General features: G+C 37.3%; 1 protein-coding gene across 2 annotated transcripts in view; it reads left to right on the top strand.

The window, feature by feature from the left end:
• Nucleotides 1-13,137, top strand: part of HEATR5B (HEAT repeat containing 5B) — an 89,245-nt gene that overhangs the window by 770 nt on the left and 75,338 nt on the right. For both annotated transcript variants that reach the window (XM_068564526.1, XM_068564527.1), the window contains exons 2-5: nt 170-317; nt 3,990-4,201; nt 7,704-7,812; nt 10,217-10,366. In XM_068564526.1, the coding sequence (XP_068420627.1) occupies nt 192-317; nt 3,990-4,201; nt 7,704-7,812; nt 10,217-10,366 (597 nt within the window). In that variant the 5' untranslated portion in view covers nt 170-191. The remainder of the gene's footprint in view (nt 1-169; nt 318-3,989; nt 4,202-7,703; nt 7,813-10,216; nt 10,367-13,137) is intronic.

Here is a 13,137-nt window from a genome sequence, read left to right as displayed (position 1 = left end):
ATCCTTTAAAATTAGGTTCTCAGGTTTTGCCTCAAGGAAGTTATGTAAGTTTCCTCCAAATGAAGTGAGAAGTAAAGCCTTATTTTTCATTTCTTAGTGATTACATTTGTTAAGTTTGACTTTTAACATTAACAAGTTCTTACAAGTATTTTAAAATTGTTTATTTAAGGTGTGAAATTCAAACTTCAGTCATGGAGTTAGCCCACAGTTTATTACTAAATGAAGAAGCTTTGGCTCAAATCACTGAAGCGAAGAGACCAGTTTTTATCTTTGAATGGTTGCGATTTCTTGATAAAGTCTTGGTTGCTGCCAACAAGGTATGGTATTACTTTTTTTCTAGTTGGGTTAACATATATAAAGACTATTATGTGTACATGATTTGTAAGAAAACACATTATGTTTTGGAGGTTGTGGGTCATTTGTGGAACTTGAGAATATTACACTGTACTGTAGTAAGAATTTCTTGTCTGTCCTTTTCTATCCTGTGGCAAAACCCAAACCTCGTTTAAATCCAGCTTATTGCCTGGATAGAGACTTCATGTTTCTACCTGGACTTCTGAATGTGAGTGGAGAAAAACATGATTATATGACTGCTGTCACTTTTTTTTTTTTAATAAATTTATTTATTTTTAATTTTTATTTTTGGTTGCGTTGGGTCTTGCGCGGGCTTCTCATTGAGGTGGCTTCTCTTGTTGCAGAGCACGGGCTCTAGGTGCGCGGGCTTCAGTAGTTGTGACACGCGAGCTCTAGAGCACAGGCTCGGTAGTTGTGGCGCACGGGCTTAGTTGCTCCGCGGCATGTGGGATCTTCCCGGACCGGGGCTCAAACCCGTGTCCCCTGCATTGGCAGGCAGTTTCTTAACCACTGTGCCACCAGGGAAGTCCTGGGTGCTTTCACTTTAAATTCATTATCTCCAACATCAAGTGGTCCCTCAGTGCTGTGTAGCAATTCCAGTATCTTCACTTGTCTCTCTGAAGAGTTAATAATAGGCTTTTCTTAATTTTTCCTTCTTCCTTCACAATCTTTTCACCCAAGTTACTTTTCATTATTTGTGTGTTTATTTTCTGTCTTTAAAATTAGATGCTTTCCTCAAACATTTGAGGAAAATTTGGCTGTCTGTTCAAATTTTGAGTGAGTAGTAAAAGTTTTCTGGTCAGGGTGAAGTGTGCTTCGCCATAGACTAGTCCAATTCTTTGAGGAACCCCTTTAGGTTTTTCTGAGCTAGTCATTCCCTATAAGAGACTTTTTTACTCTAATGTCCTAAGGTATATGACTAGCTGCCAAGGTTCGAGGATTCGGGGGAGAAGGCTGGGGACTTCAACATTCAGTGTCTAAACTTTTACTTAATCCCCCTGTTTTCAGTGCAGTTTTCCCAGCCCACAGCTGTGCCCGAGCTCACTAAGTTCAGGATGGAGGAGAGAGATGTGGGAGTCTTACAGCTTCTTAAATAGACTCTCAACCATTCCTTCCATTTCTAGGCACAACTTTACTGTCTCTTCTATAAGCATTTGGGGCCTCAAAGCAAGAGCAACAACGAACAAACATGAGCTTTTCAGGGGTCCTGTGTTGGAAGTTGGGGCTTTTCTTAAGTTTCTATAATGGGGATACCTGGCTTCTATATTTTACATTGATTCTTTTTCTTTGCCCTTTTATATTGGTTCTTTTTTTTTCTTTTTTTTGGTTGCCCTTTAGTATACTTTTAGTTTCTGGAGAGACAGAGTTAATGCATGGATTCATTTACAGTCTTTAACTAGAAGTTTCTATTTTCTCTTAAACCCACTCCAGCTGGATATTTTTTGCCTCCATTACACTGAAACAGATCTTGTATTGCCCAAACCAACGGTCAGTATTCTGTTTTAATGGAGCCGTCAGCAGCTTTTGACATAGCTGATCCTCTATCTTTAAGCACAAAATATCTTTTTTTGTTGTGAAATTGAAAAATACAAAAGAGTATATAAAAAGTATATCCAAATTATGAAGCATAATAATATGAACATCTGTACACCCTTCACCCAAATTAAAAAATAAATTATCATTACTGTTGATGCACAGTTGGGGTGAAGTTTTTCCTGTTTGTGGTTCCCAAGACACTATTTGCTTTTAGTTCTACTCCTGCTTCACTAGTTACTCCTCATTCTCTTTTGCTGGCTCTTTCTCAGTCCTGGGCACTCTTTTTTTTATTTTTATTTTTTTAAAAAAACAGATCTTATTCCTTCAGTGATATCATCTAATCTCATGATTTTTACTACCGTCTTTGTAGTAATGATTCCCAGATATCCAACTAGCTACTCCACCTCTTTCTCTTGAATATCTAAACAGCATCTCAAAGTTAACATATTTAAAACTAAGTTCTCGGGGCTTCCCTGGTGGCGCAGTGGTTGAGAATCTCCCTGCCAATGCAGGGGACACGGGTTCAAGCCCTGGTCTGGGAAGATCCCACGTGCCGCGGAGCAACTGGGCCCGTGAGCCACAACTACTGAGCCTGCGTGTCTGGAGCCTGTGCTCCACAACAAGAGAGGCCGCGATAGTGAGAGGCCTGCGCACAGCGATGAAGATCTTGGTCCCCACTTGCCGCAACTAGAGAAAGCCCTCCCACAGAAACGAAGACCCAACACAGCTAAAAATAAATAAATAAATTTATAATAAAAAAAAATATATTAAAAAAAAAAAAAACTAAGTTCTCGATTTCACTGTCTCAAACCTGTCCTTTCCCCAGTGCTTCCTATCTCAGGAAATGACCGTATAATCCTTCTGGTTGCTCAGGTCATAAATCTTAGAGCAATTCTTCACTTCCTTCTTTTTCTCAAACTCCACATCATATTTATCAGCAAATCATATTGGTTCTCTCCCCTAAATATATCCAGAATTCAGTTACTTCTCATTATTTCCATTGTTACCACCCTCATTTCTTGTTGGATTATTGCCGCAACTTCTTAAGTGCTCACCGTGCTTCCAGCCGTGTACCTTGTAGAGTATCCTCAGCTCAGTAGTCAGAATGACCCTGTTAAAGCATTTAATCGTGTCCCTCCTCTGCCTCAGACTCTCACTGAGAATAAAATACAAAGTTCTTACAATGGTGTATGAGGCATTGCATGACCTGCTCCCTTCTATCATTCTGACTTCATCTCCTGCTACTTCCTCTGTCTTATTTTGCTCCGGCCACACTGGCTTCTTGCTGTCCTCAAGCATGCTGAGCATGCTCCCACCTCAAGGCCCTTGTACTTGTTCCCTGCCTGGAATGTTCTTCTCCCAGATATCTGCATAACTCACGTCTTCACTTCTTTTCAGAGATGCCTTTTTCTTACTAATCTGTATAAAACAGGAAGAACTCACAGTATTCATTTGTTTATTTGGTAAACTCTGTTTCTCCCCACTAGAATGTAAACTTCATGAGGGCAGAGACTGTCTATTGTAATCACTCTTGCACCCCAGTACCTAGAATAGTGCATGGCATATAAGTGCGCAATAAGTATTTCTTTAATAGATGGATGAATTCTCAGCATTGATTACGAGTAGATCTGAATATTTCTTCTGTTGCCTAGAGATCTTCAGAGTTTCTTTTGGTTTCCTTTACTGACCTACAACTTTATGAACTACTGACTTTGCTTTTATAGGGGACCCTAGCTGAGTTCTAAGATGTCAATTGTCCATACACCCAATATTTTACATCCTTTGACTGACTGTTGGTTTTATTTTTTAATAAGTCAGCATGGAAACTTTTTGGATATAGAGTAGTCACTTTTATTGGCAGCTAACTTTGTGGAATTGGAGGAGAATGAGAAGAATATTTAATCTAGGAAAGAATGGTTCATTTTTTAGTGAACTCTTCCTTATCTTGAAAATTCTCATTTATGGTTTTATGCCTAATGTAATATAGATTTTAATTATTAGAATGCCTTAACTGTTAAGTATTTTTAAATTTTCACTAAAAGGTAACAAAATTATGTATAAGAAAAAAACTGATGATGTTCTTTATTTTTTTATAACAGACTGATGTAAAGGAAAAACAGAAAAAACTTGTTGAACAATTAACTGGATTAATAAGTAGTTCACCTGGACCACCTACGCGAAAATTGTTAGCTAAAAATCTTGCAGCCCTTTATAGCATTGGAGATACTTTCACTGTTTTTCAAACACTTGATAAATGTAATGACATTATCAGAAATAAAGATGACACTGCAGCCTACTTACCAACAAAATTGTAAGTACTTACTTTGAGAGTGACCCTTGAAACTTGTTTTTTCAGAGTAATTTATCTTAATAAGGGCCTGCTGATCATAAAGACCCCTATGTAGATGGAACCTGAGGCATGCTGCTGACAATAAAAGCTCTAAGTAGGTCTGGGAAAGGGGTTCTATTTCAACATATGCTCCATTGCCCCTGGGACTTTTAGCAAACTACAGAGAATTGGTATGATGTTAGCAATTTGCATAGGGGTTTTTGGTAATTTTGGGAGGAGATAATATTCTTGGCTGGGATGGAAAGAAAAGTAAAGATTTTCTAGGTGATGAGATTGAGGCAGGAATGGGCAAACTATAGCCCACAGGCCAAATCCAGCTTGCCACCTATTTTGTAAATAAAGTTTATTAGAGTACAGACATGCTCCTTCATTTAGGCGGTGGCTGCTTTCACGCTTAAATGGCAGAACTGAGTACCTGAGACAGAGACCATTTTGCCTGCAAGTTTGCCGACTCCTAAATTAAGGGCTTGACCCAATTTCAAGCCCATACCTGTGGTCTGGGTCAAGGGCAGACATTTTCAGAGCAAGTCTTGAGGATAATGGCATAGGGATGCATCCTGTGAAAGAGTCAAATAAGAAAATCAGGAGTTATTATAGTACAGTGAGGAGTGCTGTGGGCGGGAAAGTAACACCTGAATAAACTTAGCTGTGGTGTGAGGGGAGAGCAATGTCAACAAAGCCTTCTCAAAGAAGCATCAGCCAAAGAAGATCAACCAACCATCCAGGAAGGAAATATGGAAGTGAGTCAAGTAAGGGGTTAAGGTGGGAAAAGGGGAAGATGGATGTGACAGGTCATGGACTGGCAAATTTGATGGAAAGGGCCAGATAGTAAATAGTTTTGGCTTTGTGGGGTATCATCTCTGTTGCAACTACTCAACTCTGCCATAGACGGTATGTAAATAAATGAGTACAGCTGCGTACCAATAAAACTATTTGCAACAACAGGTGGCAGGCTGGATGATGGGCCAGATTTGGCCTGCAGGCTGTGGTTTGCCAACCTATTTTCTAGACAAAGGAAACTGATAATTGGAAACGGAAGTGGCTTATTTATACCTTATTTACAGTGCTTACAGAAAGATACAAAATAGTGGGGGGAATAAGTTGGGAAAATGATGAGTCCAATTCTGGCATGCTGAATTTGGAATCCAGGTGGGAATATCCAAGTGACAGTGTGTAGTAAGCAGTTGGAAATCCTGGTCTGGATTTCAGAGACCTGAGCTGAGAATGTCATTTTGGTGAGTAGAGAATGAAGATTTTAGAGTAGGCTGAACCCTTTGGTATGGATAAAGTTACCTAGGAAAATTATTATAATACTGTGTGAGAAGAGAAGGTACCAAGGATACAACTTTAGAACACCAACATTCGAGGAGCCAGGGCCAGTACAATAGCTTAGAGGAAATGGAGAAATTATTCTGAACCCAGACATTGATTTTTAGGTCTGTTTTCAACTTCATAGATATGTTGTGATTAAGTTTTGTGTTGTTTGGGATAGATGTAGCTCTCAAAAGTTTTAGAAGAGATTAGAGTGTATTAGTGTTTTCCATATTATTTTGGAGTTTGAAGCTATGTTAATAGTTTTGTGATTTAGTTCTCTACCACTTGGCAAATCCACATGTAATTTTATAGTTCTGGCTAAGTAGACTTTATTACATATTACATATTATTCATACGTATTTCCAGTGGATTCATGGGTTCTAATTAGGAATTCACTATTATATTCTGGCATGTGACCTCAGTCATTTTTAGCTTTGTTATCAGCCTATAGAGTATTGAAAAAAGCATGGGATTTGGAGTCAAAGAAGTGAAGGTAGATTCCCTGATCCTACTGCTAATTGCTTGTACGATAGTAAACTATATTTAATCTCTCTCAGCCTCAGAGTAACTTGCTCAGGACACATAGCTATTGTGTGACAGGTTCTAGGATTTAGGTACAGATCTGCCAAACTCCAGAGGATACACCTTTATGCCCAGCTCCTGCCTCTAAGCTAAGCTAAGAGCTATTCACTTATTTACTGTTTACATGAGTGATGGTAGGGTGATTTCCCTACCATGGGAAGAGATGGGCTGCTGTTACATTTCTTCTTCTATGTAGTCAGGTGTTCTGTTAAACCCATTTAGATTAAATTTTACAAGTAATTGCTTATTATCATTTGTATATTAAGAGGCAGACACTGTGAGCAATACAAAAATGTATAACCTTCCTCTGTTTCTGAACTTTACATTTCCGTTGGCAGGGCAGGATAAGATATAGACATATAAAATGGTCAAGTTACAACACAGGAAACAATATACTTTTGTCAGAATGAGTGGTTGACATTTTACATATAATGAGAGAAGAGAGGGATCATTGTGGATGGACATAATTTGGAAAGTCCTCAAAAGGAAAGGTTGAGTTTCTTTCCAAAGGATGGGTATGATTTGTTATGTAAATATATGTTTATCCTCTTATTTTCCTAACAAGAATACAGTTTGATCATCCATAGTATCTGTTACAATTATACAGAATAAACAAGGTGTTCTTTTTTTTTAATTTTTTAAAATTGAAATATAGTTGATTTATGATATTGTGTTAGTTTCAGGTACACAGCAAAGTGAGTCAGTTTTATATGTATATATAGTTTTCAGATTATCTTCCATTATAGGTTATTACAAGATATTGAATATAGTTCCCTGTGCTGTACAGTAAATCGTTGTTGCTTATCTATTTTATGTATAGTAGTTTGTATCTGCTAATCCCATACTCCTAATTTATCCCTCCCCCCTTTTCTCCCTTTGGTAACCAAGTTTGTTTTCTGTGTCTGTGAGTCTGTTTCTGTTTTGTCTATTGCGTTCATTTGTATTATTTTTTAGATTCCATGTATAAGTAATATCATATAATATTTATCTTTGTCTGACTTACTTCACTTAATATGATATTCTCTAGGTTCATCCATGTTATTGCAAATGGCAATATTGCATTCTTTTTTATGGATGAGTAGTATTCCATTGTATATTTACACCACATCTTCTTAAACCAGTCATCTGTTGATGGGCACTTAGGTTGTTTCCATGTCTTGGCCATTATAAATAGTGTTGCTACGAACATTGGGTGCCTCTGTCTTTTCGAGTTAGAATTTTCATCTTTTCAGGATATATGCCCAGGAATGGGATTGCTGGATCATGTGGTAGCTATATTTTTAGTTTTTTAAGGAATCTCCATACTGTTTTCCATAGTGGCTGCACCAATTTACATTCCCACCAACAGTGTAGGAGGGTTCCCTTTTCTCCACACCATCTCCAGCATTTATTATTTGTAGACTTTTTGATGATAGCCAAGAATCAACAAGGTGTTCTTGAAAGTTGAAAATTAAGGATTTGTGGCCAAAAGTGTCCTGCACAAATACAAATTGATTTCTGAAAATAAGAAAAATATTATAAAATTATTAATCTGAACAGTGACTGGTGAAAATGTCACTTCTTACAGGGCTGCAGTGGCTTGTGTTGGAGCATTTTATGAAAAAATGGGGAGAATGTTAGGCAGTGCATTTCCAGAAACAGTAAATAATCTTTTGAAATCTCTGAAAAGTGCAGAGGTAAGTTTTACAACAAATATTATTTAAATGTTTTGCTTGTGGTGGGAGTTAGATATTAGTTAAAAATATATGTTGCCTTTTTTCTGTCACTGTAGTACTTATATTGCTTAGCAAGAGGGTAATTTAAAATTATTACTTGCAAAAAAATATTACTTGCCCCTTGTTTTAACGTACATTACCTCATATTTCAGGGAGAAGGGAAAGAATACTTTACCTTCACAAAGAATAGGTTTATGTATTATTTTATTTAGCCCTAGGGATATTTTTGTACTGCCATATTATTTTTTGTGCCATAGCTAATGTATTAGTTTCCTACGGCTGCCATAATAAATTACCACAGACTGGGTGGGTTAAAATAACAGAAATTTATTGTCTCACAATTCTGGAAGCTAAAAGTCTGAAATCAAGGTATCAGCAGGGCCGTGCTTCCTCTGATAGCTCTTGGGAATAGTCCTTCCATGCCTTCTTAGCTTCTGGTTGTTGCTGACAGCCCTTGGCTTTGGTGGTATTCCTTGGTTTGCAGATGTATCTCTCCAATTTCTGTCTCCATTGTCATATGGTGTTCTCCCTATGCATCTGTGTTTTGTGTCCAAATTCTTCTATTATAAGGATACCAGTCTATTATAAGGATACCATATTCTTCTGTCATAAGGATTAGGGTCCACCCTAATATAGTATGACCTCATCTTTACTTGATTTCATCTGCAAAGACCTTATTTCCAAATAAAGTCATGTTCACAGGTAACAGGGCATAGGACTTGAACTCATCTTTTGGTGGGACAGTATTCAATCCACAGCAACTAATATGAAGTAAAAATAGTTCTGTTTTGTCATGTCAGTTTGGTATTACTTCTGAAAATTCCTTGTTCATTTGGGGTTAACTAAAAATAGACCAAGCACTGGTCTCATAGTCTAATTCTTTGTCTAGGAAAGCTAAAGATTTCTTGGACAACACCTCTTCTGGGAACTCTTTGTCTATTAATTTATTAAGCAAGAATTGAGGACATATTCTCAGGCATTAGACATATAAAGATGAATAAGATCTACTCCCTGACCTCTACTCCCTAACCACTACTCCCTGACCACTAGCTTACAGTCTAGTGAAAGAAATCTATGTTTGAATAAGTATACTATCAGAAATATGAATCAAGCACAGTAAGAGTATAAAAACAAGAGTTCAAGGTAGTCTCAAGAAGTTGATAGTTTGAGGTCGACAGAGGCTCCTGCATGGGCCAGATTGCAGGCTAGAGCTGAATGCACGGTTCCACTGGTACCAGAACCAGCTTCTACTATTGGTGATATGAGTAGGAGTAAGAATGATGGGGGAAGTAGTCAAAAGTTTATATGATTTATTGGGGGAAATGCTACTTCAAGTGTCTGAGTTATTAGTGGCCCAAGTCAGTTTTCAAAGCCTGCAATCATAACGGGTACAGCTATAAAGAAAATTATTACAAGTGCAGGGACTGTTATGACTACCTTACAGATTTGGGCATCTCCAAGTAGCGGTCCAGGTCAGCATAGCTCAGCCTGGATTAATATAATTAAGGTGCTGCCTGCTACTCCAGCTCAAGCACCGAATAGTAAATATAAAATGCCGATATCTTTGTGATTTGTTGAAAATAATCAGCAGTGTATGAACAGAGGTAAAATGACTGAGTTAGCATTAGACTGTAAATCTAAAGACAGAGATTGAGCCCTCTTTCTGGCAAACCCTGTGGTGAATCAACAAATTGAATTGTAACTTCAGAGAAGCAGCTTCAATTCTGCCAGTGATTTTCCTGCCTTTTTTTTTTTTTTCTTTTTTTCTTTCTCAAATGAAGGAGAAGTAGACTGAAGCCAGTTGACTAGAGGATTTGCCTGTTAACTAAAGTTTCCTGGGGTTAAAACTCATCAATCTCGTAAAGATTTGGCTTAAATACCGTGTTTGCTTTACATTCAATTGATGTAGAATAAAGTCTTGCAATCCTTAAAAAAAAAAAAAAAAAAAAAGAAGTTGATAGTTTGGAATATCTCTGTGAGAAGTTTTTAAAATGTGTTGGATGTTTTCTTCCTCTTTTAGATGGTTTATATTCTTAAGTACTTTTTACTTAACTTTTCACATTCTAAAAGCTTGGATCCTTGAGGTATTATATTGAAGCTTTTGAATTTGTCATGTTCTCATTATTTGCACTTCAACAGATCATGGAAACATAAGAATATGTTTACTTACTGTAACCTAATTTCTCAAATAATTATTTTGTTGAAGTTAATAATTATTTTTACCTTTCGAACATGTTCTAAAATACTTTTTTATTTTTCATTACTTACTATTTACGTTTAGAGGTAAGACCATTAGGCCCAGAGAACTTTTGTCTTTTGGTACGTTCTTATTTAAACGTAGAATTTGCTTTATGTTCTTTTCTAGTCTCAAGGGCGAAGTGAAATCTTAATGAGTCTACAGAAAGTTCTGAATGGACTGGGTGGTGCAGCAGCTTCCTGTCATCGTGATATTTACAAGAATGCCAGGTCTCTCTTAACTGACAGGTCAATGGCTGTTCGATGTGCAGTTGCCAAGGTTAGTACTCTGCTATTTATAATGTTGCTCCTTATCCTGCTTGCTCTGAAACAGTCAATGATTTTTTTTTTCTTTGAAAGTTTCAAAATAAGATGGCATGATTTTGGTTCCCATGGATTAGTTTCATTTCATTTTCTAGAATTATATACAAAATGGAATCAGGTGGTATGTGCTTTTTTTTTCTTTTTCCCTGGCTTCTTTCACGCAACATAATTATTTTGAGATTTCTCAGTGTTGTTACATGTATCAATAGTTCATTCCTTTTTATTGCTGAGTAGTATTTCATTGTATGGCTATGCCGCAATTGGTGGATTCCTTTGCCTATTATGGACATTTGGGTTGCTTCCAGTTTTGGATATTACAAAAAAAGCTGCTGTGAACATCTGTGTACTAGTTTTTGTTATCGACACATGCTTTCCTTTCACTTGGGTAAATATCTAGGAGTGGAATGGCTGGATCATAGTTTAGATTTACATTTAATTTTTGGAGAAATTGCCACTGTTTTCCAAAGTACTGTGAGAGTTCCACGTTTTCCACGTCTCACCAACATTTGGTATTGCCAGTCTTTTTAGTTTTAGCCACTCTTACAGATATGTACAGGTATCTCATTGTGGCTTTAATTCACATTTCCAGACTAATGATGATCATATTTTTAGGTGCTTATTTACCATCCATATCTTCTTTGATGAAGAGTCTATTCAAAATTTTTGTGCATTGTTTTATTGAGTTATTTGTTTCCTTATTATAGAGTTTTTTTTTTAACATCTTTATTAGAGTATAATTGCTTTACAATGGTGTGTTAGTTTCTGCTTTATAACAAAGTGAATCAGTTATACATATACATATGTCCCCATATCTCTTCCCTCTTGCGTCTCCCTCCCTATCCCACCCCTCTAGGTGGTCACAAAGCACCGAGCTTATCTCCCTGTGCTATGCGGCTGCTTCCCACTAGCTAGCTATTTTACGTTTGGTAGTGTATATATGTCCATGCCACTCTCTCACTTTGTCCCAGCTTACCCTTCCCCCTCCCCATATCCTCAAGTCCATTCTCTAGTAGGTCTGCATCTTTCTTCCCGTCTTGCCCCTAGGTTCTTCATGACCTTTTTTTTTTTTTTTAGATTCCATATATATGTGTTAGCATACGGTATTTGTTTTTCCTCTTTCTGACTTACTTCACTCTGTATGACAGACTCTAGGTCCATCCACCTCACTACAAATAACTCCATTTCGTTTCTTTTTATGGCTGAGTAATATTCCATTGTATATATGTGCCACAGTCAGAATGGCCATCATCAAAAAATCTACAAACAATAAATGCTGGAGAGGGTGTGGAGAAAAGGGAACCCTCTTGCACTGTTGGTGGGAATGTAAATTGATACAGCCACTATGGAGAACAGTATGGAGGTTCCTTAAAAAACTAAAAATACAACTACCATATGACCCAGCAATCCCATTACTGGGCATATACCCTGAGAAAACCATAATTCAAAAAGAGTCATGTACCACAATGTTCATTGCAGCTCTATTTACAATAGCCAGGACATGGAAGCAACCTAAGTGTCCATCAACAGATGAATGGGGGCTTCCCTGGTGGTGCAGTGGTTAAGAATCCGCCTGCCAATGCAGGGGACATGGGTTCGAGCCCTGGTCCGCGAGGATCCCACATGCCGCGGAGCACCTAAGCCCGTGAGCCACAAATACTGAAGCCCGTGCGCCTAGAGCCTGTGCTCCGCAACGAGAGAAACCACTGTAATGAGAAGCCCGCGCACAGCAACGAAGAGTGGCCCCGCTCGCTGCAGCTGGAGAGAGCCCACGCGCAGCAATGAAGACCCAACACGGCCAAAAATAAATATATAAAAAATAAACAAAAAACAAAAAATCATGAATGGATAAAGAAGATGTGGCACATATATTATAGAGTTTTGAGTCTACTTTGTAGGTTCTTTATTTCTATATCAGATATGTGATTTGCAAATATTTTCTCCCACTCTGTGGTCTGTCTTTTCATTCCCTAAATAGTGCCTTTCTAAGAAGAGAAGTTTTGAATTTTGTCAAAGTCCAATTTATAAGTTTTTCTTATATTGTGCTTTTAGTATTGTATCTAAGAAAGCTTTTCCTAGCCCAAACTTTCTCCTGTTTCCTAGTTTTATAGTTTTACACTTAGATGTATGATCCATTTTGAGTTAATTTTTGTATATAGTGTGAAGTATGAATTGAAGATTTTTTGTTTTGTTTTGGTTTTTGCACATGGATATTCACTTGTTCTAGCACCATGTTGAAAAGACTCTTTTCTTCACTAAATTGCCTTTGCACCTTTGTTGAAAATCAGTTGTCCGTATAAATGTGGATCTAGTTTTGGAATCTGTATTCTGTTTCATTGATCTATTTGTCTATCTTGATGTCAATAACACTTTCTTGATTACTGTACTTTTATAATGTCTTAAAATCAGGTAGTGTTAGCCCTCCAACTTTTTCTTTTTCAAAATAGTTTTGGCTATTCTAGGTCCTTTGCATTTCCATATAAATTTTAACTTGTCCATTTCTACAAAAACAACATGCTGGGATGTTTTATTCAGGTTGCATTGAATCTATAGATCAATTTGGGGATAGTGGACAGCTTAACAATACTAAGTCCAACTCATGAATGCGATATCTCTATCTCTCATTCATTTAGGTCTTCTTTGATTACTCTTAGCAACACTTTGTGGTTTTCAAATGCACAGATCTTGCACCTCTTTTGTCAGATTTATCCATAAGTATTTCATTTTTTA

Source organism: Eschrichtius robustus, chromosome 15 (assembly GCF_028021215.1).
Source record: "Eschrichtius robustus isolate mEscRob2 chromosome 15, mEscRob2.pri, whole genome shotgun sequence".
NCBI lineage: Eukaryota > Metazoa > Chordata > Mammalia > Artiodactyla > Eschrichtiidae > Eschrichtius > Eschrichtius robustus.
Note: the sequence above shows the minus strand (reverse complement) of the source record. Positions and strands in the feature narration are given on the sequence as shown.